This window comes from Chenopodium album, chromosome 1, assembly GCF_948465745.1.
Source record: "Chenopodium album chromosome 1, dcCheAlbu1.1, whole genome shotgun sequence".
Taxonomy (NCBI): domain Eukaryota; kingdom Viridiplantae; phylum Streptophyta; class Magnoliopsida; order Caryophyllales; family Amaranthaceae; genus Chenopodium; species Chenopodium album.
This window is the reverse complement of record NC_137834.1, coordinates 83,562,498-83,587,569: the sequence shown is the minus strand read 5'-3', so window position 1 is coordinate 83,587,569 and position 25,072 is coordinate 83,562,498. Positions and strand designations below refer to the sequence as shown.

The 25,072-nt window shown below is 34.5% G+C and overlaps 4 protein-coding genes and 1 non-coding gene across 5 annotated transcripts; 3 read left to right on the top strand and 2 right to left on the bottom strand.

Moving 5' to 3' along the window:
• Positions 1–141: 141 nt before the first annotated feature.
• On the bottom strand, positions 142–3,355 carry LOC145559080 (putative inactive purple acid phosphatase 2). The gene is made up of 2 exons (XM_081620490.1): positions 2,502–3,355; positions 142–1,841 (listed from the first exon to the last, which is right to left on the bottom strand). Exons 1-2 carry the CDS (start codon positions 3,183–3,185, stop codon positions 555–557), a joined length of 1,971 nt encoding a protein of 656 aa, XP_081476616.1. The 5' UTR covers positions 3,186–3,355; the 3' UTR covers positions 142–554.
• A 9,707-nt stretch (positions 3,356–13,062) lies between these two features.
• LOC145621237 (uncharacterized) lies at positions 13,063–17,551 on the top strand. Its single transcript, XM_081676008.1, has 11 exons — positions 13,063–13,426; positions 14,327–14,474; positions 14,735–14,806; positions 14,901–14,972; positions 15,696–15,767; positions 15,864–16,007; positions 16,125–16,205; positions 16,284–16,355; positions 16,495–16,566; positions 16,980–17,051; positions 17,157–17,551. The coding sequence occupies exons 1-11, from the start codon at positions 13,336–13,338 to the stop codon at positions 17,245–17,247; spliced, it is 987 nt and encodes a 328-aa protein (XP_081532134.1). The 5' UTR covers positions 13,063–13,335; the 3' UTR covers positions 17,248–17,551.
• A 563-nt stretch (positions 17,552–18,114) lies between these two features.
• Positions 18,115–18,188, top strand: TRNAT-AGU (transfer RNA threonine (anticodon AGU)). Its single transcript has one exon. It is a non-coding gene; the product is annotated as a tRNA-Thr (tRNA).
• Positions 18,189–18,659: 471 nt separating this feature from the next.
• On the top strand, positions 18,660–21,718 carry LOC145637091 (heparanase-like protein 1). The gene is made up of 9 exons (XM_081688601.1): positions 18,660–18,908; positions 18,999–19,035; positions 19,620–19,803; positions 19,956–20,107; positions 20,227–20,460; positions 20,558–20,747; positions 20,867–20,992; positions 21,094–21,193; positions 21,371–21,718. The coding sequence occupies exons 1-9, from the start codon at positions 18,660–18,662 to the stop codon at positions 21,716–21,718; spliced, it is 1,620 nt and encodes a 539-aa protein (XP_081544727.1).
• A 130-nt stretch (positions 21,719–21,848) lies between these two features.
• Positions 21,849–24,401, bottom strand: LOC145621139 (putative SNAP25 homologous protein SNAP30). Its single transcript, XM_081675906.1, has 6 exons — positions 24,197–24,401; positions 23,527–23,932; positions 22,743–22,836; positions 22,500–22,624; positions 22,279–22,376; positions 21,849–22,153 (listed from the first exon to the last, which is right to left on the bottom strand). Exons 2-6 carry the CDS (start codon positions 23,860–23,862, stop codon positions 22,054–22,056), a joined length of 753 nt encoding a protein of 250 aa, XP_081532032.1. The 5' UTR covers positions 23,863–23,932; positions 24,197–24,401; the 3' UTR covers positions 21,849–22,053.
• Positions 24,402–25,072: the final 671 nt, after the last annotated feature.

Below are 25,072 nucleotides of genomic sequence, written 5' to 3'. Positions count from 1 at the left end.
ACTGATATAATCTCCTGCCTATAATTCTATAAGAGAGTTTATCTAGACCATCATGAGTTCATGACATATGGTTTTAATGGCCACTTAAACTTTGAAATACAAACATTTCTGCCTTATAATGATATGCTTTCATTCAACTACTTAAAAAATACAACAGATTATTGATTTACACACACACGTTACGTATCTTATTATTACACCAGAGTTTTCTATTAAATGTAAATCTAATGCTGTTATACACTGAGATGAAAATACAATCTCTGCCGGAATAACAGGTACACAAATCCTATTATACATCAAGAATGTTTGCCATCAAAAATGCTCTAATTGTACATTAAACACAAAATAAGGAACATATATACAGACCTCTAAGTACCTATGTGCGCTCTGGCCTTTGAATGGCAAATTTAGATCACATGCTTACAGCCAGCTGCGACAGTCAATGCTCTAGCAAAATCAAAAGTCGAGAACTATGGCTGTACTTAACAGAAGGCCGGTGAAAGTAGTTGCACCTATGAAATTCAAGCTGCTTTTGCTTAAAATATAATTCCAGTTCAAGAATCTTCAGTTTTAACTGGAAGCCAACTATTCCCAGAAGCAGGAGTTTCTTTTCTTGAACGTGAAACAAATCCAATAACATATCCGACAAAAGCACCAAGTAGCAAGACACTCCCTCCCTTTACAAACTGGGAGAAAATGGGTGATGCCATTCCACCTTCTAACACTGTGTCAGGAAACTCTGTTTTCTCACCACTAGCAGAACCACTACCACTCAAAACTTCTCCAGTTGCCAGAATCTCCACTGTATCATGCACTTCTCCATCATGATTTCCCACATAAGAAAGCGTGAGCTTCTTCTTTGTGGCAACAAGCCTAGTATAACCAAATTCACCCCCACGATATATTGACCTCTTTGGCTGTGGAAAGATCGGAAGGTCAGTGTGTTCTGGTCTTGGTTCCCAGATAGGCTGCCAGTCCTGCCCCGCCATTCCAATCACAACATGCACAGGATATCCACCTTGCTTCGTCCCAGACGAGTCCATTTCTCCACAGGTGAAATTGTTCAATGGACAAAATCTTTCATACCTATGTACATGACCCCACAAAGCAAGAGTCACATTGTTCTTCACAAGAAGAGGTTCCAGGTGCTGCTGCATCTTTTCTCTTAATGGGGTATCCCTAATCTCATTACTTGTTGTGTACATAGGTCGATGTCCTTGGACAACAACAAATGGTGTCTTCTTCCTATCGACATTTTCCAAATCATGCTCCAGGAACTTGTACTGGGCACTTCCCTGTAGGAAATTGGTCTCGGTCGAAAAATATACAAAGTGAACAGACCCCATATTAAATGAATAATACAGATTCCGGGTGGCTGGTGCACGAGTCCCAGTTGAGAATGAAGAGTTTCCAGGCATTTTGAATCTAAGACTGTAGGGTACACCACATTCACCACCACCATCCTTCGCATAAGCTGCCCATTCTGGTTTCCAAGGTTGTTGAGGCCAATCATATTCATGGTTTCCAATGCAGACATGATAAGCCATCTTGGAGGCAACTGGCTCAATTTGGTTAAAGAAGTTGTCCCATATCCAAGCATATCCTCTTGCATAGCTAATATCTCCGATATGTGATATAAACGCAGGCTTGTTCCCAAGTGCTTCTATGTCACGGAGGATCCATTTAAGGGTGGATATACTTTCATCTTGAGTACGGATAAAGGTTCTATAGGGTGTCGCAGTTCCCATGTCTCCAAACATAAAAGCTACAGTTTCATCAGAATCCTCATTTCTTGAGACAAAACTATAGGTAGGGCTCCAACCCCCTGAATCACTCCCGACCTTCAATCATCAAAAAGAAACAACTTCAGTGACATTACTGACCTTATAACATACTAGTAGAATAAATTGCATGAATCTCAAAGACAGCAGTCAAATCGAAGCCATGAAACCTGAATGTAGTAGAGATCAATTTATCTTAATACTGCAAGCTGTTCTTAAACATAAATTTTTTTCATATGACATAAACACATAAAACTTCACAACTTAAGAATAGGGTCTAATAAACCCACCAGCTAACTTTGCCAATTGATTAGCAACAATATTATCTTCTGAAACTAGAACACACCCTCAAATCTTTGCTCAAAATGAATACTTGCTATGACTTTAAGTCGAATTCCATAATAATATCCGAGATTGATCAATTTAACACACATGAATACATGATTATACAACTCCAAAGCAGTAAGAAACAACTCCACATGATTCAACATTAGCTAAACCCTCCTAACAACTTACAAACACACACAAAACCCCAATATCAAACTAGTAAATTTAGCAGCAAAACATGTAATTTAACGGTCGTGCACGATCAAATTAGCAACTAACAATCAAAATAACCAATCATATTTCATATCATCTAGTTCATCCATACCAAGAAAACTAACATTAAAGCACTGAATTCAATAAAAATAAAACAAACATAAGTATGAATAATTATACCTTGTAATAATATCTCTTCCCTTTCTTCAAATTAGTCATAACCCCATTAAAAATAAACCCAGGATCTCTCCACCCAACACTCTGATTAGCAGGACCATCACACATATCTTCAACTTGATATATCTCCGCCGTCGTCGCCGCCACTTGTCTGAGCTCATCTTCCTCTTTACCATACTTCACAACCCTCTCCCCACCATCCCCCGCCACAAACACCACCCTCATCTCATCCTCCCTATCAGTAAACCCCAAATGGACCTGCTCCGGCCCATTAAGCCTCTGAAAAGACACCTCCTTGGATTGGGCCAGAAGGTGCTTGGTCCTTGGCAATGGGTTCCTATCATGGTCCATTTTTGTGGGGTCCACTTCCGATTGGGTCCATCGGAAGATCCGAAACTGATATGGGTGTCGGAGATTGATTAAAGGAAATGAGATTGACCCGAACCCGGATTTCCATGTTGATGAAGAATTGAGGAAGAAATAGCCGATGAAATGATGGTGGTGTGAATCGGGTGGGGAGTAGAGTCCGACCCAATCGAGCTCAGATGGGTCGGATATATCGGACCATTCGAGCTTGATTGTGTCGCCGGATTTGGAGAGAGAATCTGGGGTTACAGTGATGGTGGGTGTGGCGATTGAGAGAGAGAGGAGAGAGAAAATGAGGAGAAAATGGAGGTGGGTGATCATGGTGATGGGGTTTTGAATTGAATGATTCAGAGATGATGGTTGAGATTTGAATTGAATTTGGCTAATTTTGGAATTTTTATTCAGATCTCATGAATGAATTTTGGGTTTCATGTGAGTTTAGGTAGGGTGGAAAGTGGTGAGTCTATTGTCAAGAGTGCGATAGGTTGGTTAATCACCAATGAATCTTGTATATTCAGCAATGTGCTTGGCATATTCTTTTTCTAATCAAAATCTAAGATCCTATAGGGGTATTGGGGGAAGTAAAAAGAAATTTAAAACTTTATCGGATTTGCAACGGTTGCATTAGATATTTTGATGAATAGTGTTAAGCTCGGTCAAGGCTTGTGTACGAGATGTCTTACTAGCTTGATGATCAATTACGCTCAAATCATAGTTAGAAGCATAAAGCTTTACGATTCTATTCCTTATTTTGGTCCATCTTCACAGACACGAAGACAAACGCCTTAATCCATGTTGACATTCACCTTTACCCACTTAAAGGAACACCGAACACCTTTAAGTGACACGTACTTTCTTATATCCTATATTTTATGAATAACTTATTACCCTCACATCACATAATTTATTACTTGTTATAAGCCTTTAAATTTAATTCTCTATCGGGCATAGTCGACTTTAACCATTGGAGCGAGTTAAAAACCATCGAGAGTAGCTGACAATTTGACATAAATGCTTGTGTAAGGATCAAACCGTAACAATGAGACATATCGACCCCAAACACAAGCTTCCTAGCTAATTATTCAGAACAACTTCTTGATTGATTGCTCATTATTTTATGGATGATATAAGTTTTATGTTTATGATCTCTCTGGGGCACCCTTGTTTTAGTTGTTTATCTTAAAGATATACAAATTTTGTTTCTCTGTTGGTAAGTTTGTAAACATTAGTTTTGTAGATGTTGGTCAAAATTTAGGTTGCTAAAAACAGTAAAATAAAAGAAAAACAAAGGAGAAGCATATAAGTTGTGTCTCAATGGCATGAGACTTGGTTTCTTTCACGCAATAGCTTCTCCGTAAGACCACCAGTTTAACTCTCCAATAATTCCAGTGCTAAACGACATCAAATTGTTGCCCTGCCTTTCTTCTTCTTACCATATACGTAGTATTGGTGTAAAACTGGATACTTTTTTGCATTAGAATAATAGAACTACTCCGTAATAATCTAAGGGGATATTTCTTGTCAAAATAAATTAATTAATTAAGGGGATATTTATTTTATTTTATTTTATTTATTTTTACATCGAAACACAAATTAAACATATGAAGTACGTAAATACAAAGTACATAGTATCAAAAAATGCAGTTTAACTCCCTTCGTTTCATAATGTTAGTCTCATATGGAATCAATCACATAAAATAAAAAACACAAATATATTTGGAATCTAACATTAAAGTACAACATAATTATAATTAGTTTACCTTATTTAACTTTTTTGATTTTTTATTAGGAATGCACAAGTCTTAATTGCATAATTTAAGATAAAAATTTCCTTACTTAGAGTCATATCATCAATCTACAATCAATTAATTCCAAAAAGACAAGTTATAAATGTAATATATTCAATATGGGTAGATCTTTTTAAAACGCCTAAAATAGTATATAGAACTAACATTATGAAACGAAAAGAGTATATACTAGTGATAAACCAGTTACCTTCCCTTATAATTTCAACATACATTGAATTTGATAAACTTTTATACTTTATGAAGTATGATTTTATTTATTTAAACTTTAATAAGTGCATTGACACTTGTTAGAAAAACTAAAATATTACTCCATACTCCGTAGTCTTTTTTAGTAGTGATGTGTTTGACATCAATTTTTATTTTTGAATAGATTACATATATATACCTTTTGACTTTAAATCTAAATTGTAGCGTTTGACAAAAGTAACGGAATATAATATCTCTTAAATTTTTAAATGGCCTAATAGGCTAATAGTGTTACGCAAACATTAACAAAACTATCTTTTATAATACGGAGTAATGTATTATGAGCCTAGTTAGGGCCTGTTCATTTACTTAAGTTTCTTTTCATTTCAGCTCAGCTCAGTTCAGCTCCAATCAATTAAGTTCAGTAAATGTGAACAAGTTCTTAGTAGTTATTTTTTTTTTCACTAATAGTTAGTAGTTACCTATGGACTTTATTTAATTTAGTTTTTTTTTTTAATGGTTTAATTTAGTTATTTAAACAATACAAAATTAATTTTAAAGTACTACATTATTATTATTATTATTATTATTATTATTATTATTATTATTATTATTATTATTATGGCAACAATCCGTTTGTCTCAAACATCCACCACAATTTTTTGTATGCTGCCAGCTGTACCGTGCAACAGGGATTACTCGAGTTTTTCGGTCAGGGGTTACTCTAGTTGCCCGGGTTACCCAAGTTACTCGATCAAGGGTATTCCTGACCGAGTAATCCCTCAAGTAACCCCTGACCGAGTAACCCTTGACCGAGTAACCCTTCGAGTAATCCAAGACGACCGAACCCCTTGAGTAACCTTGGCCCTCTAGTAACCCTTGACTGAACCCTCAAGTAACCCTTGAACGAACTCCTTAAGTAACTCCTGACAAAATTACTCGAGTAACCCTAACTAAACTCCTTAAATAACCCCTAACCGAGTAATTCGAGTAACCCATGACCGGGGTAACCCCTAACCTAGTAACTTGAGTAACCCCTTAAATAACCCTTAGCTTGACTGAGTGAACCCCTTGAGTAACCCCTGTTTGAACCCCTCAAGTAACCCCTGACCGAGTAACTCAAATAACCCTTGGCTAAATAACTTATGTAACCCCTAACAAAATGACTCAAGTAACCCCTGCCATACGATGTGGCCTAGCCTGCTGCACAACATGTTGCTGAATATCTACTCTCAAATCTAAGAATGTCGAAAACTAATATCTATTCTCAAATCTAAGAACGAATGTCGAAAACTAGTATCTACTCTCAAATCTAATTAAGAACGTCGAAAACTAATATCTACTCTCAAATCTAAGAGCAACTTGTTGACAACTAGCAACTATATTAAGTATTATCACATCTAATAAGTACACCCATAGTTATTGTATACATTTAGCTTTGTCAAAGGAGTATATATAAGACCTAAAGTTATCTTTCATTATGAATATTAATTAACTTAGTTCGCGACACTAGCATATAATTCAAAAGATAAAAAACAAGGCTTTTCTCAAAAAAAAAAAAAAAAGATAAAAAACAAGAGTACTTTAATTTAATCTTGTCAGGAAAATAATAAAATTAATTTTTTTTAAAAAAAGAAACAAATCAAATAATTTTAGATTTTTAGGGTTTCCTCACTTTTGTTTAGGCTAATTAATCAATACACAATAGGATTATTGAAAACCGAGTTAAAAAAAATCATGGTACAGCTATTAAAACAAGAAAGACAGAAAAATACCAAAGTCAAAATACCACTTTATATTGAAAAACCGTGACACTTGAACGAACAACAACAAACTACAAACTCCCTTATTTTTTTTCTCTCTCTAAAATCTTCCATACTTTCTCTCTCTACTACCTTCTTCTTCTTCTTCCTCAACAAACTATGATGACGACGAACAAAATCTTCCTCCTCTTTACAATCACCATAATCTTCATCCTCCCTTGTTCATATTCTCTCTCCTCAAATTCAAATTCAAACACCCTATTTCTTGAACCCTCTTCAAGACTATCACCATCTTCGCCTCCGCCGCCGTTTCGACATCGTTACTGTCATTCTTTCCCGTCTAAATACCCACCTGCAATATGTAACACTCAGTTCCGGCAATACCTTACGTTCCCTCCTCCTCCTCCACCATCGTCGTCGTCAAATCATGTCTCATCCTCGGAGATTGACCCGCGTTTCGGTGTCGAAAAACGGCTCGTTCCTAGTGGTCCTAACCCTCTTCACAACTGATCATATCCACCAAGTAAAAACGACGTTGTTTTCATCCCTTTTTTTTTTAGGTAATATTTTGTGTTAATTTGAGTTCTTGATTCAATGCGTACGTAGGATTAGGGCGGTATGTCACGTACTTAATTACGTACTGCCAAAGGAAAAAAAAAAATTTATAATAAAAGTTGGTGATTTTGTTTTATATATAATTTTTTTTATATCATCTTCCTTGTATGCCCTAGCATACATCCGGCCGGGTTCGAGTTTCTTGAACCCGTGTGCGCGTTCGTAGTTTAAAACAATATGGTACGGATGGAGTATCGTACATGATGGTGAACACTATTTCCAAGCTTGTTTCTGTAAATTCAAAGTTGAGCAAGGGAAACAATAATGGAAATGGTACGAGTAATTTTTTAATTTTGAATTTTAATATTTTGTTATTAATTTTTAAAAATTGGGTGTAATTGAGAAGATCAGAAGATTCTCATGGAGTTCCATAAATATAGGAGGGTGGAAGTAAATGTACAAGCTAGAAGAAGAAGGTAGTAGTGGGGATGGGATAGTTAGGATCTTGTGATTAAAAGGGCAATTTTGTCTTTTTACTTTATTTTTAATTTTTGTTTTTGATGTTCATGAGGAGCTCATTGTGGCATTTAATATTATCATGTAAAGTTCCTTTTTTTTGGGTCCAGTGTACTAATGATGATATTATTAATGATGATGCAACTTCAATTCTTACTTCGTATACTCCTATGTTTTTTCTGTTTCTATATTATTAAGTTTACTTCACTTAATTAGCTTGATGTTATTTCCTTAATTAGCTTTGTCGATCTAGAATCAAATGTAATGTTCATGTTAACTACGTATGTATACATTGAAGTGATCGATCTCTTCATTAAATTGTATATGAGAGTGACTAATCTATGTTAAGTGAGCTTTAAAATTCGTATTAGACAATAGACAAGTAGAACAATTGAAAATGTTGGGTCTGTGTTTGTGTGGCCAATAAGTAGTTTAAAAGGAGTACATGTGTATGTACACCACTAAAGAGAGTGTATTGAGTGAATTCAAGAAAAACTTGTGCAAGTGCCATAAATAGTTTTGGTGATTAATGACTTAGTTTGCCAATCTTTATCTTCCTTCTAGTGCGTTCTTCATAATCACGGAATAGTATATATTTTCCATTTTTAGTCACAAAATTAGTCACAAGTGATCGAATTATATATGTAGGGCATGTTCACATTTATTGAACTGAACTGAATTGAACTGATTGTAGCAGAATAGAACTGAACATGTCCTTAGTCTTTCGAAATGACAAACATGTTGAAAAAATGAAAACTATTATTCATCTATCCTTGCCATATTATCTTTTAGATGTTTTTTTTCTAGAAATAGCTAAACAAATTTATATAAAAAGGTTGTTTTGCGTGAAATCTGTGTCACCCAATTTGACATATTATTAGTGTTAATTAAGGTCCAACATTTCAACACACACCTCTTTTATCTGGCCGTTTTATTCAATTAAAAGTTGTAATGTGGGTTAACTTTTAAGTTAGTGACACTTATAAGTGTAATCCTCCTAAAGAAACAGTGAAATTAGAATGCAGTGGTCATTTTCGTAATAAGGATCTGATGTATAATTTGGCTTCATGATCTCAAACATACTTTAGTGGCTAATTCAATATTCCACTAGTATGCCGACTAATAAGTCATTAGATTATGTTCACCATATAGTTCATAACATAATAGGAACTCAAAGTGCAAATTTGTACATACAAGTATAAATTTTGGTTTGCTAATTGTTGTGTGTTATGTGTGTATGAGCATTATACTAATGCTAGTTATCCCAGTGTTATACACTTATATGTGAATGTCATTTAGTTTAGTTGTATTGGACGTGATATCTAATGCTTGAGATGAAATTTTGCACAAGATGATGTATGACATATACCTGTCAATTAATCTGGTTTTGCCATGCCAGTAGTAGACATCCACATTCAACTTTCTAGTACTTTCACTGTGAGAAATCCGAACGACTTAAATCAAAGCATGAAAGTTGTGATATATCAAGTACTACACTTTAAAAATGGGCCATATTTTTACATATTTGCAATCGCATCTAGACATCTAGTTTCCATTTTTATTTGTTACATGAATTCCTACCTTTTCCAAATCTATGAGCAACAAATAACAAGATGTAATTGTAATGCAAATGCCAAGGCCAAGGGTGATAATCTTGTGGTCATTAATATTTTGAAAGGTAAGGTCCCATGCCATTGGATGATATTAAGGAACTTCTTGCCATATTGGCTCATATATCTATCGCCAAGCCAATCCTGTCGTAATCTGTTTTATGATTAATATAGTGTATTCTTTTCTAGTGTCAAAAGAAAAAAAAGGCAATCGTGCAACATATTATATAACTTAAGCAGTAGCGGATTTTGGGCCAAAAAGTTTGAGGGGTCAAGGGTTGATCCTCTAATTACCTTTTGCTCAAAAATAACAATAGTTAACCACTATGTCATAACTTTTTAATTGTAACTATTATACATTATATTACTTTTAACCAATTACTTAGAAAAATTAGGGGGGGACCCGCCGCAACAAAGTTCCGCCCCTGAACTTAAGTAAAACAAAAATAAAAATACACTATACTGTACACCATTTACAAATAAAAAAAAATGTAATTCATTACTAAAGAGGCAAACGACCCCTACAAATAATGAATTTTAAATTTAACATACACATAGAAAACTAATCAAACAAATGTTTCTTTCATCGAACGATTGAATATTTATTAGTATCATGTACTCCGTATAATAGATTTTGCATTGTGGTATAACTCTCGAGGTTGAATAATTACGGAGTATATTTTTGCATGCATTGTGGTATCATTCTTAAAGATATCAATGAAATAAGCTTTCTTTTAGAAGGCCTAGCAAATAATCCAAAAAAAAAAAAAAAACACACGAAATTGGTTTTTAACACAAACTCTTTTAAAAATATTGTTTTACCACCATAAAAAACTCATACTCCCTCCATTTTTAAATATTTGTTCCACTTTTCTTTTCAGATTGTTTTTAAATACTTGCTCCGTTTCCTTACTTGGAAATCTTTTACTCTATACAATATTTGATCTATTTCTCTCACCTAGTGGATCAAACATAAAATCACATTTTATTAATTTCATATTTAGATATTCTCTCAGTTGCTTTGGTTTTTACAATTTTCTATTCTTCCCCTACCCCACTACCTCTATATTTTATTACTTTCTCACATTTTTCCTAAAACTCTGTGCATGGAGAAATAAATCAAGTATTTAAAACGGAGGAAGTAGTTAGTTTTCACCGCCAACTAACGGGATTTATCCAAGAGTTTGTTATTGCGACCCATTATAACACCATCTACATGTAGAGTAAAGCATAAATATAGTCCCTGAACTTATGTATTTGTGTCATTTTAGTCCCTCTTTAACTTTTTGAGCCTTTTTAGTCCCTCAACCACCCACTTTGGTATTTGTCAGCCAATACTTTAGGGACTTTGATGACCAAGCAATACTTTAGGGACTATGAGTCAGCAAAAAAAGTTTAGGGATGTTTAGTCATCAATAGTTTAGGGACTTTGAGTCAGATTTTATATTTTAATATTTATTCAATGAATCTTCTTTAGCAAGCTTCATTTTGTTACTGAGTTGATGAAGGAAAGTTTAGGGACGAGTTTTAGCCACGTGGCCCAATGGACGGGAAATTTATCAAAACGAAGCGTTTTGATTTAGAAGCGAAATAGTATTATTTATATACTGTTGATTTCCTAAATTAAGGACAATTTACAATCTTGAGAAAACCTGAGCGGCGTGAAATTGTCGAACTAGAAGAACCTTGATTAATGAGTTTATCTCTGTTCGAATAAAGCAATCTTTGATTAATGGTATTTGCTTGTCACCCTAGCTTTGTTGTTCAATCTTTGATAAAGCAGTTCACTAGATTTTATTTTGTGATCTTGGTGGACATTGTGTGAGAAAGGTGAAGGAATTTATTTCCAAATTTAGTTTATTATCGACATGGAACCTTCGATCAAAGGTTTTGGAAATTTGAGAAAGGTATTATATTGCTCTTTGCTCACCATGTCGAAGGTTATTGCTGCGGGTGGTGATTAATTAAAAAGGCTTGCGATAGTTCCGGGGTTTCTCCAAGCAGTTGGTTTGGTCATGCTTCGTGTTTATTTGCAACGGTGACCGATTTCGTGCCAAACATCACGAAAGTTTCCTCACAACTTTGTTGTTATTCTTAATTTCTAACTGTATATAATATATGTTTATTATATGTGCCCCAAGTATGCATAATTTAATTATTATGATGTAGGAAGACATCTTGCAAAATAAAACTAATTAAGACATTATTAGTATGTAAAAAATTCTAAACAATGAACAGAAATTACAAAATTTACACTTTATGTTTATAGGTACCTGGAATTGAGTTCTTGATGCAGTGGAAGCAATTTCGTGGGGAAATTTTTTTTTTGGATGTTCAACAACTTTTTTTTTCATGAAATTCGAAGATTTATAGCCCTTTAATTTTGTTAACGGCTAGTTTTTTTATTCAGAATAAAATATTCCTTAATTGCTTTGTACTGTTTGAAACATTAATGGGTGTAAGTCCCTAAACTATTTGCTATGTCAAAGTCCCTAAACTATCTTCAAAATTGATGACTCAACATCCCTAAACTTTTTTTGCTGACTCATAGTCCCTAAAGTATTGCTTAGTCATCAAAATCCCTAAAGTATTGGCTGACAAATACCAAAGTGGGTGGTTGAGGGACTAAAAAGGCTCAAAAAGTTAAAAAGGGACTACAATGGCACAAATACATAAGTTCAGGGATTATATTTGTGCTTTACTCTCTACATGTATCACAAAACTATTGGGTTTAAAAAATTATTCATTGTTTTTTTAAAAATAACTACTCCCTCATTTCTACTCTCTTTTCTCTCTTCTCTCTCCTCTCTTTAGGGTTTTAATTTTTTTGGCCGTTTAGGCCGAAAATAGTCTAATTTCTTCGGAAATTAGACTATTTCCGACCCTTTTATTCAATTTAATTTGCTTTTTTGTTATTTGATTTGATTTGTTTTGCTTTGTTTTGTTCTCTCCGTTTGTGAGAGTCTGTCCCAATTTTTGGGGATTTTGATTCTCATCTATGGATGAGAATTTTATTTTTAGGGTTTTAATAATAATTGAGAAGGTGAATTGGATTCATATGGGTTTAGGGTTCATCATCAACTTTACGATCAAAACATCATCGCAGATTGCGAAGGTCTCTACTTGGAAAGATGCAAAGACATCGAAAATCACTACTCGCGTCAAGTTTGAAGCAGTGGAGTGTGAGCTATGCCCGATATGCAAATTAGTTATGATTTTGATTGTAAAAATTATGTTATTTTCTCTAGATCTGTGGTTTACAAATCTTTATTATTGTTGTAGATGCTGTATGGCTATTTATTAATGATAATATTTTTCTTCTTGTCAAAAAAAAAAAAAAAAACTATTGGGTTTAAAAAGAGAGAAAAAAAAAAACCTAAACACTAACCCAACCACCACACCCACCACTACGCACATACTCCCATCGTCGTCAACCCCTTCCTCATCTCACCCCATCGCTGGCATCCCTGCTTGACCGCCGACACCCCCAAAACACCCCTCCCTTTTACTTGCCCCCGAAAAATTATCGAAATTTTACACACTTGGGTACATCTAGAAATTGTGTAACCCAATAACAGTCTTTTATGAGAAAATCAAAAATTATTTTTATAGTTGAAAAAAAATTAAAAATTAGTCGAAAAATTTACAATTTTGTTTATCAAGAAGATAAATTCCGACTTGCTCGGGTTTTACCAAAGCAAAACGGGAGAGAGGAGAGACGTTAGAAACGACGAGTTTATGTTCATCAAATAGTAAGTGATACCAAGACAGACTCAGAGAGCACTCATTTTGCACACAGGGTGGAAACTGGAAAGAGAGATCACTCCACTTACACACCGACACTCTCACTCCACTTTGCTCGTCGAAATTGCTGGAATCGAAGAAGCCTAATCTTCAGCAGAAATTCATCTATTTCTTTCTTATCAATAATTTTTCAATTAATTCAAAAGATCTCATCCTTCTTTAATCGATTGTTTGATTGATCAGAGTAAGAGAGAGAAATTGGGATTTCTATTTGAATTAGTATTGGAAAATGGCGAATTGGCCTCCTGCAATTCTGCTCTTCGCCCTCTTGATTCCGCTGCTTTTCAATGCTGTTTCCTGTAAAACCCTTAAACGTGATGGTAATTTTCTCTATTTTCTGTGTTTTTATTTTTGGGGTTTGATCTAAAATCCCTAAATTGTTTGATTATTGTTCATTTATGATCATATATTTTGGGAATGATTGCTTTTCTGTTTGATTTCTTTGGAGCTGGAAAAGATCCCCTTTTTCTGTTATTAGTTTGATCTGTTATTGTAGATTTTCTATTTTAAGTAGCGGTGATGTTATTGGAAAGATATTGTTACCATTTTTCGAATCAAATTCCGAAATTGTGTTGTTCATTTTGTGTGGAAATTAATCTCCTTGTTTGCGTTTGAGTTTTGCCTTTGTATATATCTTGTTTGATTAATTAGGGTTACAATGTTGGAGTTCTGGCGTTGTTTCTATTGATAGATTTGCTTTTCCTGTTTTTGAGACAAGCAATTAGCAATGATTCGAGCATCGTAATGTCAATAACATGAATAGATGGTGTGCTTCTGATCCTCCATTAGTGAATTAGGCAGACCTAAGTTACAGCAAGGTAGGGGGGTTAGATGTAAGCTGCTGTATCTACGAACCGGCAAAGATGCTTTCTTAGTCCGAAGGAGCTTCCCAAAATGGACTTCGACTCTTAATTCAAAAGGCACCCAATTTGTATATGTTTCTGATCCTCCATTAGTGAATTAGGCAGACCTAAGTTACGGTAAGGTTGGGAGTTAGATGTAAGCTGCTGTATCTATTAACCGGTAAAGATGCTTTCTTAGTCTGAAGGAGCTCCCCAAAATGGACTTTGACTCTAAATTCAAAAGGCACCCCATTTGTATATATATATTTATCTAATGCTTGATGTGAGCTTGCTTGGATTCCCTTGGTCTAATTGGGTTCTTTTTTTTTTGGGGTTTCTTAGAGTGAGTTTTTAACTTACCGAGTTTTGTTTTTGCAGTGAAAGCATTGAATGAAATAAAGTCATCGCTTGGATGGAGGGTCGTTTATTCATGGGTTGGTGACGATCCATGTGGAGATGGTGATTTGCCTCCTTGGTCTGGTGTAACATGTTCTGTTCAAGGGGATTATAGAGTTGTTACAGGACTGTATGTCAAATTTTTTCCTCCTTTATCATATTTTTTATTTCTAGCATTATGTAATGTCTCGAGTTTTTAAATTCTTATTACATAAAGAAAAGTGCTATGCAAAAACTATTTCTGAAAAGCATTTCTTCAAAAAAAATTTTAACATAATTTTAGCTTTTTGCATATTTTTACAAATTAAAGACTGAGGGAAGAATTGATATTGGTTGTTCAAAAAAAAAAAAGATATTGGTTTATGATTTGCATTGTTATTTAATTTGCAGGGAAGTTTATGCAGTGTCAATTGTTGGTCCATTTCCCATTGCTGTCACTAACCTGTTGGATCTTCAGAGGCTGTAAGTGTGTTTAATGCCTTGGTTTACATTATTAGCATCCATAGGTGCTGATGACCTGAAATCCGTTATTTACATAAATATACTTGCATGACAGGGACCTCCACAACAATAAGTTGACTGGGCCAATTCCTCCTCAGATTGGACGATTGAAGCGCCTGAAAGTTCTGTATGACCCTTATGGCTTTATTCAATAATTTTGGTTTTCCCATTGTTTTGATATTCTGTGTGTGTGAATTAAGAACTATATGACTTCTAGATTAGGGGACATCTACTTGAAGTTTTCCCTTGATTATTTGCGCTGTTGTACAGACTACAGAGTGTGACTTTCCTTATAATTCCCTATTTTCAAGGGTCAGCTTGAGACTTTAGTTCCTCTCCTGTCTCTTTCTTTTTAGGATTTGTTGGCAATGTTACTTGATTACCCAATACCCCACAAACTACTATAAAAAACACATGAATTGGTACACATTAGATTAGTTTAACAAAACCAGATAGCGAATCGCTTTTCTGTATCCATTGCGTGTAATGTACCGTAAAGGCGTGAACTAGTAACACTTGCAGCCTTACAGGCAAAAATGAGAACTATTTCTATTAAAGTGGTTTTTGGTGACAATTGTGGTGACAATCATTAAACAAGAGTGCCATCCCCTTCTTTCAAAAAAGAGTGCCATCCCCTTCAGGATCAAAATTAACAATGGAAAAGCAACTTCAATGGCCTGACAAACCAAAGTTATGATATTCCTGTTCTATTATTATACAGTGTTTAAAGGCAAATCAAGTTAAAATGCTATGAGCTGTGGAGATAGTCTTGGCCTTATTTCTATGATTATATACATTTTATCTGCTTAGATAATCATCCATTCTCAAACTTGGTGTTTTTGCCTTGTAGGAATCTGCGATGGAATAAGCTGCAGGATGTCCTACCCCCTGAAATAGGTGAACTGAAAAGTTTGACACATTTGTAAGAAATCTTGACTTAAAGAGTACAATTTCTTTGTTTTTTTGCTGTTTCTTTGTATTTTTTCTGAATGGAAGATGTTAAATTCTACCTCCACAGGTATTTGAGCTTTAATAGCTTCAAGGGGGAAATTCCTAGAGAGCTGGCAAATCTTCCTGCACTGCGGTATTTATATTTACATGAAAACCGTTTTGTTGGGCGAATTCCTGCAGAATTGGGCAATCTGCAGAATCTTCGGCATTTGTAAGATTTTATAAGCGAACTATTTGTTTTTTTTCCCATTATTTTATACTATTTTCTTGATCGATAATGATGTTACAATCATCACCACTTTTATAATAATAATTCTCATCTTTGTAGGGATGTTGGTAACAATCATCTAGTTGGTACAATTAGGGAACTCATACGCATTGAAGGATGCTTTCCTGCCCTTCGTAATCTGTAAGTCATTGTATAGCAGTTGCCTGTATCATTTGTTTGCATTGTTAACCCCACTAACTTCTTTGACCTGCTGTCTAGCTACCTGAATAATAACTATTTGACTGGAGGAATTCCGGCTCAGCTAGCAAATTTAACGAACTTGGAGATCTTGTAAGTAACACCCCCCCCCCCCCTCCCCCTCCCCACAAACACCCCTTTTTTTGGCGTGTTGTACAGTTTATTCTCTTAAGCTGGTTATTTTTCTTTACCTTGAATCGTACGAGAAACTTATGGTTTGCATTTGTCACAGGCACCTGTCATACAACAAAATGACTGGAATAATTCCATCCGCCCTTGCTCGTCTTCCTAGATTGACATATCTGTAAGTCTCAACTCTTACTGACTGTATACAGTGAAATTTGAGCTGCTGAATTCTCTATAATTTAATGCATTGAAATAACTGAAATCTGTTATTGGTCCCTACTTTAAAAATATAGAAAAGAAATCTTGGGTGTTGATTTTTTTTGACACATTGGGTGTTGATAAACTTTACATGATTTATAAGAATGATCCTTGTACACCCCTTATTCAGGATTCCAAAACCAATTTTGTCTGTCTTCAAGTGTGCTTTTAAAGTTTTAATTTAAGGACTCCTAGGACTTTCAAATTTGGCCATTTAGGGAAGAGGGAATTGGAGGAAGAGTTCAAATTCTAAATCGACTGTTTGGTATGCTGACAAAATTATAGATCATATGGCTACACATTGTCTCATTTATCAAGCTCTGTAATTTTCAGGTACCTGGATCACAATCAATTTAGTGGGAGAATTCCTGACGCATTCTATAAGCATTCATTCTTGAAAGAAATGTGGGTTCTCTAAACCTTTTGAATCATAGAAACTACATAGTGTATTATAGGGAACCCGTAAGGCTGTAAGTCTGTAACCATTTGCTTTGTGATGTGTTTATGCAGGTATATTGAAAGCAATGCATTCAGACAAGGCGTAAACCCAATAGGTGTTCACAAAGTACTTGAAGTCTCTGACACAGAGTTCTTGGTCTGATTCAGAAACGCCGCTATTCTTTATCTGTCTTCACATCCCACTCCATCCACCCCTCTCCAAACAAAAAAGTTAAAGAAAAAAGAAAGCTTTTACGGCGAGAGGTGAACTCATTCGAGCTTGAAATTAAATTTTGGTTGAGGCTCCTAAGTGTAGATGAAGAAATTTGCACCCTTGTTGTAGGTACAGAATGAAAAATGTATGAATGTTGATGGCAGCAATTAGCCATTTGTTATTATTAAAGAAATTATAGATCCTCATTATATTTATTATTATTATTTATGCACTTATCTATATAACGGCGTTATTATGGTCGATATTGGATATGAAGAAAATTGACTTGCTTTACGAGAAATCTTCAAACAAAACCAACCTAAAATAGATTACCCCTCAATTTATGTACCCAGAATCATAATCTGAACTTTAGGTACATCAATTATGTTTTTCTCCTTACCAAAGAAATTTTTTACTCCGTATATACTTGTAAAGTTGTAATATATTTCCATAAGGAAGTCCTTTTTTATGCCGAGAAAGTTCCAATTAAATGACAAAATCGTAAATAAATCAACAAATATATATTATGTTTATTCTTTATTGCCACTTATTTATCAAGGTGATAAACTCTTTTTTTTTTTTTTTTTTCTCTCTTTATCTATTTTCTTCTTAGGACATACAGTACACAGAATTATTTTCAACCCTATCTTTTCCTTCATTTTTTTTTTTTGGTTGTTTTTGGTAAAGGCAATCTTATCCTTCATATTTGAGTTTATCTTTATCTTTCCCTTCAGATTTTCATTTTTACCTAGTACGTGATAAATAACCATATTACAAGAGGAAACAAATTGTTCAAAATAATTTTAATTGACAGTTGCTCTTGTAGCTCAGTTGGTTAGAGCACCCGATTAGTAAGCGGGAGTTCTTGAGTTCGACTCTCAACAAGAGCAATTCAGCCAATATTTTTAAAATGTGATATTCAACATTTCATTGTATTGCATTAGAAAATAATGTTTTGGCCTTATTGTTATTTATTTTTTGACCTTAGCATAATTAATAAACACCTTTTAATCTAAAGATGACCAATGTTTTATAAATTAATAAATTGTCGAGCATGGTAATAGAATAGCTAATATTTGCTGTTATACAAAATGTAGGATAATAATTAATATATTTGGGATAGATTTATATATCTTTTCTACAATTTTATTATCATTATCATGTGTAGAAAACAACACATTTATCCAAATATTTAAGGATAAAATAGATCATCGTCATCTAATTTAATAATAACATGTCTATCATCATTAGGTGTCTCCATTATATAAACAAAGCCATATATATGTCATCTAAAAACATTAAAAAAAAAAAAAAAAAACTCAAGAAATTTAGGTATACAATTCCATTATATGTCAAGTATAATGGAATTGTATAGATCAAGTGTTATATTTATAATTTCGTTTATTATAGTAATTAGTTCTAGTAAATTATGTCTTGGAATTAATAATAATAATAATAATGAGGTGAATGAAGTAAAAGTGACAATTAGAGGTGCAACATCGATTGGAAAAACAGATGACAGTTTTATATGTGCAACTTTGGATTGGTGGCCTTCTAATAAGTGTAACTATAATCAATGTCCTTGGGGAAAAGCTGGTATCCTCAATCTGGTACGTAACAATTTTTATTTTTTTTTTTAAATATTGTTTTTTGGTTTATTAGACAAATTATTTATTGAAGAATTTTGTGATGAATTGCAGGATTTGAGAAATAAAATCTTGAATAATGCAGTCAAGGGTACGTATTGCTCTCATATTTAATTACATTCCTACTTTCTTTTATCACGTGTAATTAAATCTAGTTATATTGGTTTTATTATTGGATTTTAATAAAAATATTGACTTTTTATGGAGTATATGTTAAAGTTAATTACGGAGTAGATTAATATGGTTAAGGATTTTATTATTAAGCTTATAAATTAAATATGGAGTATGAGTAAATAATTGATTGATTTTTATATTTGATGGGGAATAATTGATTGATTTTTATTTTTGACAAGGAATAATTGGTTGACTTTGGTCTTAATACATTTAATTTGTCTTAATTTTATTCAAATTAATTAATTAATACATCACTGTAATATAATATTATTCCATTTTATATTCAAAATTGTTTCACTAAAATTATTTCTCGTAGTATATATGTTAATCCAAATAAAAATAGAGAATAAAAAATTGAACTATATGAGATGTGAGACTTAAAATTTCAAAACGCAAATGACACGTACAAATATATGTGAAGGTATAGGAGCGTACGAATAATTTTAGTAAATGATGTGTTATTTTGTTTGAAACGTGCTCAATATTATTAATTGTGTGCAGCATTGAGTCCACTAAGAATAAGAGTTGGAGGATCACTACAAGACCAAGTGTTTTACAATGTTAGAAACCCCACAAGCAAATGCCAGCCGTTTTCCTTGAAGAGTGATGGCTTGTTTGGGTTTAGCAAGGGTTGCTTTCACATGCAAAGATGGGATGAGCTTGCTCAGTTTTTCGGTATCAACGGGTAATTTATACTTGCATCGTTACATATATTATCGACTTAATAAGTTCATCATGGTCTCATATAGAGATCACAAGAAAATAGTCTTGCGTGCACCTATACTACATGTAAAACTCTATTTATGCGTGTAATTATTTTAAATCGCTAATTTGCAGGGCCCTAGTAACATTTGGGTTGAATGCCCTCGTTGGGAGGGAAAAGGTCAAGGGTGATGATCTTTACATAGGAGATTGGAATTATCAAAATGCACAAGATTTCATAAATTACAACATCTTTAAGGGACACAAAATTGACTCTTATGAACTTGGTACGTCGTTGTTTACTTGATATAACCGCGTTAAAGTTTAATCTGTTACTAGTCTTACTATGAGAAATGAGATTAATCTAAGCTAAATTATTAATTTTGATGATTTATGTTATTATTAGGAAATGAGCTATGTGGAACTGGGGTGTCAGCAAGAATAGAGGCTGAGCAATATGCTAAGGATATGGTGGTACTTAAAGAAATAGTCAAGAAATCGTACCCGAACCTGATAACCCGGCCCAAGGTACTGGGTCCAGGTGGTTTCTTTGATGAAAAATGGTTCACCACCTTCTTACAAGAATCAGGACCTAATGTTGTTGAAGGTCTAACCCACCACATTTACAATCTTGGTGCTGGTATGTATACTAGCTAGTAGTCTAATAAAAGTATAAAATTTACTTATTTTTTTTTTATCATATTTTTACAAAAATGTGTTTCTTACCTTGTGTTTAGGTGTTGATAAGGATCTCATAAACAAGGTTCAAGACCCCAATTTTCTGACCTTAGTAGCTCAAACATACAAAGATGTCTCCAGGGTTGTGGATCGGTTCGGACCGTGGTCTGGAGCCTGGGTTGGCGAATCCGGTGGAGCGTTTAATAGTGGTGGCAAAAATGTTTCTAACACTTTTGCTGATGGCTATTGGTCTCTTTCCTCATACATTTTTTTCCTTACATTTTTTTCCTCATATTTCTTCCTGTTACATGTTACACTTACGTATACATTATAAATGTTTGCACAATCGTTGTTTTTTGTGGGAATAGGTACTTGGATCAGTTGGGCATGACAGCGTCCTTAAACCATAAGGTCTTCTGTAGACAAACTCTAATCGGAGGGAACTATGGGCTTCTTGATACAAATACCTTCATCCCTAATCCCGACTTTTATGGGTGAGCACTAATTTTATTCTACTTATTGAGACGTTAAGATAACGTGACAATAAAATTTTTTTTAAAAAAAAGATGAAATGTGACACAAAATCTCATTTTAGGGCTTTATTGTGGCACCGTTTGATGGGGAGCACGGTACTTGCAACAACTCACACCGGTTCTCCTTATCTAAGGACATATTCCCATTGTTCAAAAACCAAGGTAAGCAATACCACCAACCTAATAATGCTTTGATGTGTTGCACTACCTATGTTCGGACTTGGATAAATTACACTATCAACGTGACAACTAATTCCGGACAAAGGGAACCTCATATTTTGTCCACTAGTAAGATGTAACTCGTTGGTATTAACCTTTTTCTATTTATGTTATTTGCAGCCTGGGGTTACTCTACTGCTCATCAACATGTCAAATTCCACCACTTTCAATATAGATTTAGTGAATGATCACAACTTATTCCCTGAGCCAAGAATGACAAACACAAAGCCATGGTTACAAGAAAGAGAAGAGTATCATATAACCCCGAAAGATGGGAATATTCAGAGCAACCAGATTCTTCTCAACGGGGAGTTATTAAGTCTAACTCAGACATCCGACATTCCTGAGATGAAGCCTGTGTTTGTGACGACGTTTTCACCTATCAAGATTGCACCTCATTCATATGTTTTTGTTACCATTAGGAACTTACAAGTGCCAGCATGTAATAGTTTCTATGATTTTTTTTAATTTGAACAATTAAATTCAGCAATAACAACATTCTCTTTCAGTTCTTCTGAAATTTTCGATCTCTAGAAACAAATTTTCTGATTTTTACAGAGGATAGAATGACAAAGAACACAAGGAGCTTATATACAGCTTCATAAAAAATAGCCTTTTTATTTACTGCTTGTGTAGTTGTGTCATGTATACATACAGATGGAAGTAAAGAATGAATTTGAATCCAACTACTACAAGTAAAAGAATGAACAGAATTTCAACCTCTAACAAAAGTGGAAAAATTACAGAATGAATATTATAAAGACCAGTTACAGAAGGACAGGAAACTGAGGTACTGATCTAAATCACTTGTTAAGCAGATGGCGAGTACGCTGGTTAGCCCCTTTCACCCTGGAGTTCAACTCATCCATGTCAGTGTCAAGATGATCAAGTGCTTTGTTTTGCCTGCAATCAAAACGCCCATCAGAACATACAAAGGCGAGTAGCACGAAACAAGCTACTTAAATGTTAAAGTAAAGCAAGAAAAGGCTAAGCCTTTTCAAAATCAAAGGTGGCAAAGAAAAACTTACTTGTCGAGTTCAGAACCCATGTCTGATGCCATACCCTTTAGATCACCCAGAATATTACTTAAATCTGAAAGAGCATCATCTTGCTTTTCCTTCTCCAACTAATCACATAAATACACAAACAAAAAAAATTCAAAACAAGAATCAAGCTAAAAGCCTAAAAGTAAATACTTCTGATAATTTGATCAAAAGACTAGTGTTATGTCATAAGAAATATTACAGACCTCAACTTTCTGCATGGTTGCTGATTGTCCAGAAGGTGGTGTCTTACTACTTGGCTTTCCTTTTGGTAGAGGAGCACCCTTTAACTTTTCTTTCTGCTCTTTTGTTGCACTTTTGGATGGTGCATCTGACAAAATAATGAACAAAATTACACAGCTACATAATTTGTATTTGTGCTCATATAGAGATGAGCAAAACATGGAAAGAGAAGAATAAAACTAAACACGTAACAGGTGAAAGAGAACCTGGTGACATTATCGGCCCTGTTATGCTACGAGTTTTCTTTGGCTTCCATGTCTTGGAGAACATTCCCCCGAGACTGTTGAGCAGCTTTTCTCCCTAATAAATAATGTCAACAGAATAAACATGTTCCTTCATTACATCAGAGCAATTCATTGGATGAAGCGATATTATTCAAAAGCTTGTGTATCAATCTACCGAGCCTTGTACACAAACTATGGATACATGGTGTTGAAATAACTGTAGCATATTTCACAATAGAACTCAAGAGGAATCTAGAATGGAACAACATACTTTAAATGCAAAACTATATCCTGCATTGCCATACAAACATCTAATGTGGCTCAAGTAGTGGCATGCCAACATAATATGCTCACTAGCTTACTATATATGTCCATGCTGTACGATTCCAAGTTTATTAGTCCCAAAAATTTACATTTCAACCTATACATTCAACCAAGGGACACAGTGCTGCATACAAATCCCCTTTTTAATGTGCATTCTTGCCACTTTAACAATGGAAAGACCCGAAATCCATAGACCTAATAGTTGAAAACGGAAAGTACAAAGTCAAAACACGAATAAACTACCCTCTTAACATCACACACCCAACAACTTATTCATCATATAACTCACAAAATAAACAACAAACAAACAAACAAACATCGCGAAAATCAAATCATTGATACCCTTTATATACTTGCTACCTATGTCCATTAATCAAATTCCAAACATTGTTCTAACACAAAGAACCACTATAACATCATAAGAAGCAAATTAAAGAAATACCTTACTCAAATCCTGGTCAATACCAACAGCCATCTCATGAGTCCTATGAATCTGCTCACCTTGTTGATGCAAGGTTTCGAGTGTTTTAGTAGCATCTTCCCTAATATCCTCAGCAATCTTAAGACAATTGTTGACAGACTTAGTTGTCTCTTCAGCCTTATTAACTGCATAACCCTCAAGCTCCTGCATTGACTTGTTCTCTAGGCTATCATTAAGGTCTTGAGATACCAATATAGGCTCAGACGATGTTCGCCTCGACCGGAGACCTGATTCAGCATTTGGATGTGCAGGACTAGCTGCAGTTGATGCTGAACCTTTTTTCCTAAACCCAAACATTGTTGAAATGTCCTATCCTATCTAAGTGTTTTTTTTTTTTTTTTTTTTTTTTGAAATTTAGATTTACACCCTGAAAATTTCAAACCCTAACATCAATATAACCAAAATTGGGAATTTGTATAGTAATTAATTTAGGCAAATGATTAATTTCATCGTGATAAATTCATCAGAATCGGATAATATACAATTGCATTGATTAATTAATCCATCAATTCTAGATATATCATTAATATTCAAACAATCAAACATAGACAAAATAATACTCGTACATCATCGATAATTATAGTAGATTAACAAGAAAATACAAGAAAACCAGAAAATTGAAATTGTGTACCTGAGAATTGACGAAATTCGAAGTGGGTATAAAATGTAGGTGATAAAATGGTACAAGAATTAGGAAGAACGAAATTAGGGTAAAATGAAAATTTAGGGGAATTTCAACGCAATGAGGAGAGAGAAAGAGAAGCGTGGGTAAAATTAGAGAGAAAAAGCGAGAAAATTGAGAAATGGTGGGAATGAGAAGATGATTGGCGCTCCAGAAAAACAGAGCCAGAACAATATTTTCTCTCCTTTGACATTTCGACCGTTATATCGTGCTTTACATATTTTGGGTCAACGGTCAACTCTATTTCTTTTCTTTCTCCTTCTTATCTTGTTATCTAAATTTTTCCCAAAAAAAATGTTATCTAAATTTATTTGTCATATTACTCCATTTTAGGGATGGCAACGGGTCGGACTCGGAGCGGATTATGCTAAATTCGACTTCGACCCGACAGGAAGTCGGAGGTTAAATCCGACATCCGACATCGGACTCCGACTCCGACTCCGACATCCGACTCCGACTTCAATATCCGACCTCCGACTCTGATCCGACCCGACTCCGAGTTTTTTTTTTTTTCATTATTCAATATACCTTGAGATGTTGGGCTATTTGGGCTTTTACAACCCACACCCAATGCCACCATGACCCACTATCTATTGGAGTCGGAGTCGGATAATCCGTTAAAGTCGGACATTTTTGTCGGAGTCGGATTTTTTATAGGATCCGACTCCGACCCTCCTCCGACTCGGAATCGGATTATTTTAACAGAGTCGAAGTCGGATTACTTTTTTCTCACCTCGGATCGGGGCGGAGTAGGGTCGGATCCGGACTAGATTGTCATCCCTACTCCATTTACTCGCTTTTTTGCCGTGATTAAAGTCAATAAAT

What these genes read in the sequence shown, in the direction of transcription:
- LOC145637091 (XM_081688601.1), top strand. Translation starts at nt 18,660, where the DNA reads ATGGAATTGTATAGATCAAGTGTTATATTTATAATTTCGTTTATTATA. An exon ending in CAGTTTTTCGGTATCAACGG is followed by an intron (nt 19,804 to 19,955) that starts GTAATTTATACT and finishes GCTAATTTGCAG; the next exon opens with GGCCCTAGTAACATTTGGGT. An exon ending in AATTGACTCTTATGAACTTG is followed by an intron (nt 20,108 to 20,226) that starts GTACGTCGTTGT and finishes TGTTATTATTAG; the next exon opens with GAAATGAGCTATGTGGAACT.
- LOC145621237 (XM_081676008.1), top strand. Translation starts at nt 13,336, where the DNA reads ATGGCGAATTGGCCTCCTGCAATTCTGCTCTTCGCCCTCTTGATTCCG. An exon ending in TTGAAGCGCCTGAAAGTTCT is followed by an intron (nt 14,973 to 15,695) that starts GTATGACCCTTA and finishes TTTGCCTTGTAG; the next exon opens with GAATCTGCGATGGAATAAGC. An exon ending in TTAACGAACTTGGAGATCTT is followed by an intron (nt 16,356 to 16,494) that starts GTAAGTAACACC and finishes CATTTGTCACAG; the next exon opens with GCACCTGTCATACAACAAAA.
- LOC145559080 (XM_081620490.1), bottom strand. Translation starts at nt 3,185, where the DNA reads ATGATCACCCACCTCCATTTTCTCCTCATTTTCTCTCTCCTCTCTCTC. An exon ending in GGAAGAGATATTATTACAAG is followed by an intron (nt 1,842 to 2,501) that starts GTATAATTATTC and finishes TGATGATTGAAG; the next exon opens with GTCGGGAGTGATTCAGGGGG.
- LOC145621139 (XM_081675906.1), bottom strand. Translation starts at nt 23,862, where the DNA reads ATGTTTGGGTTTAGGAAAAAAGGTTCAGCATCAACTGCAGCTAGTCCT. An exon ending in TTGACCAGGATTTGAGTAAG is followed by an intron (nt 22,837 to 23,526) that starts GTATTTCTTTAA and finishes ATTATTTATTAG; the next exon opens with GGAGAAAAGCTGCTCAACAG. An exon ending in CAACCATGCAGAAAGTTGAG is followed by an intron (nt 22,377 to 22,499) that starts GTCTGTAATATT and finishes TTATGTGATTAG; the next exon opens with TTGGAGAAGGAAAAGCAAGA.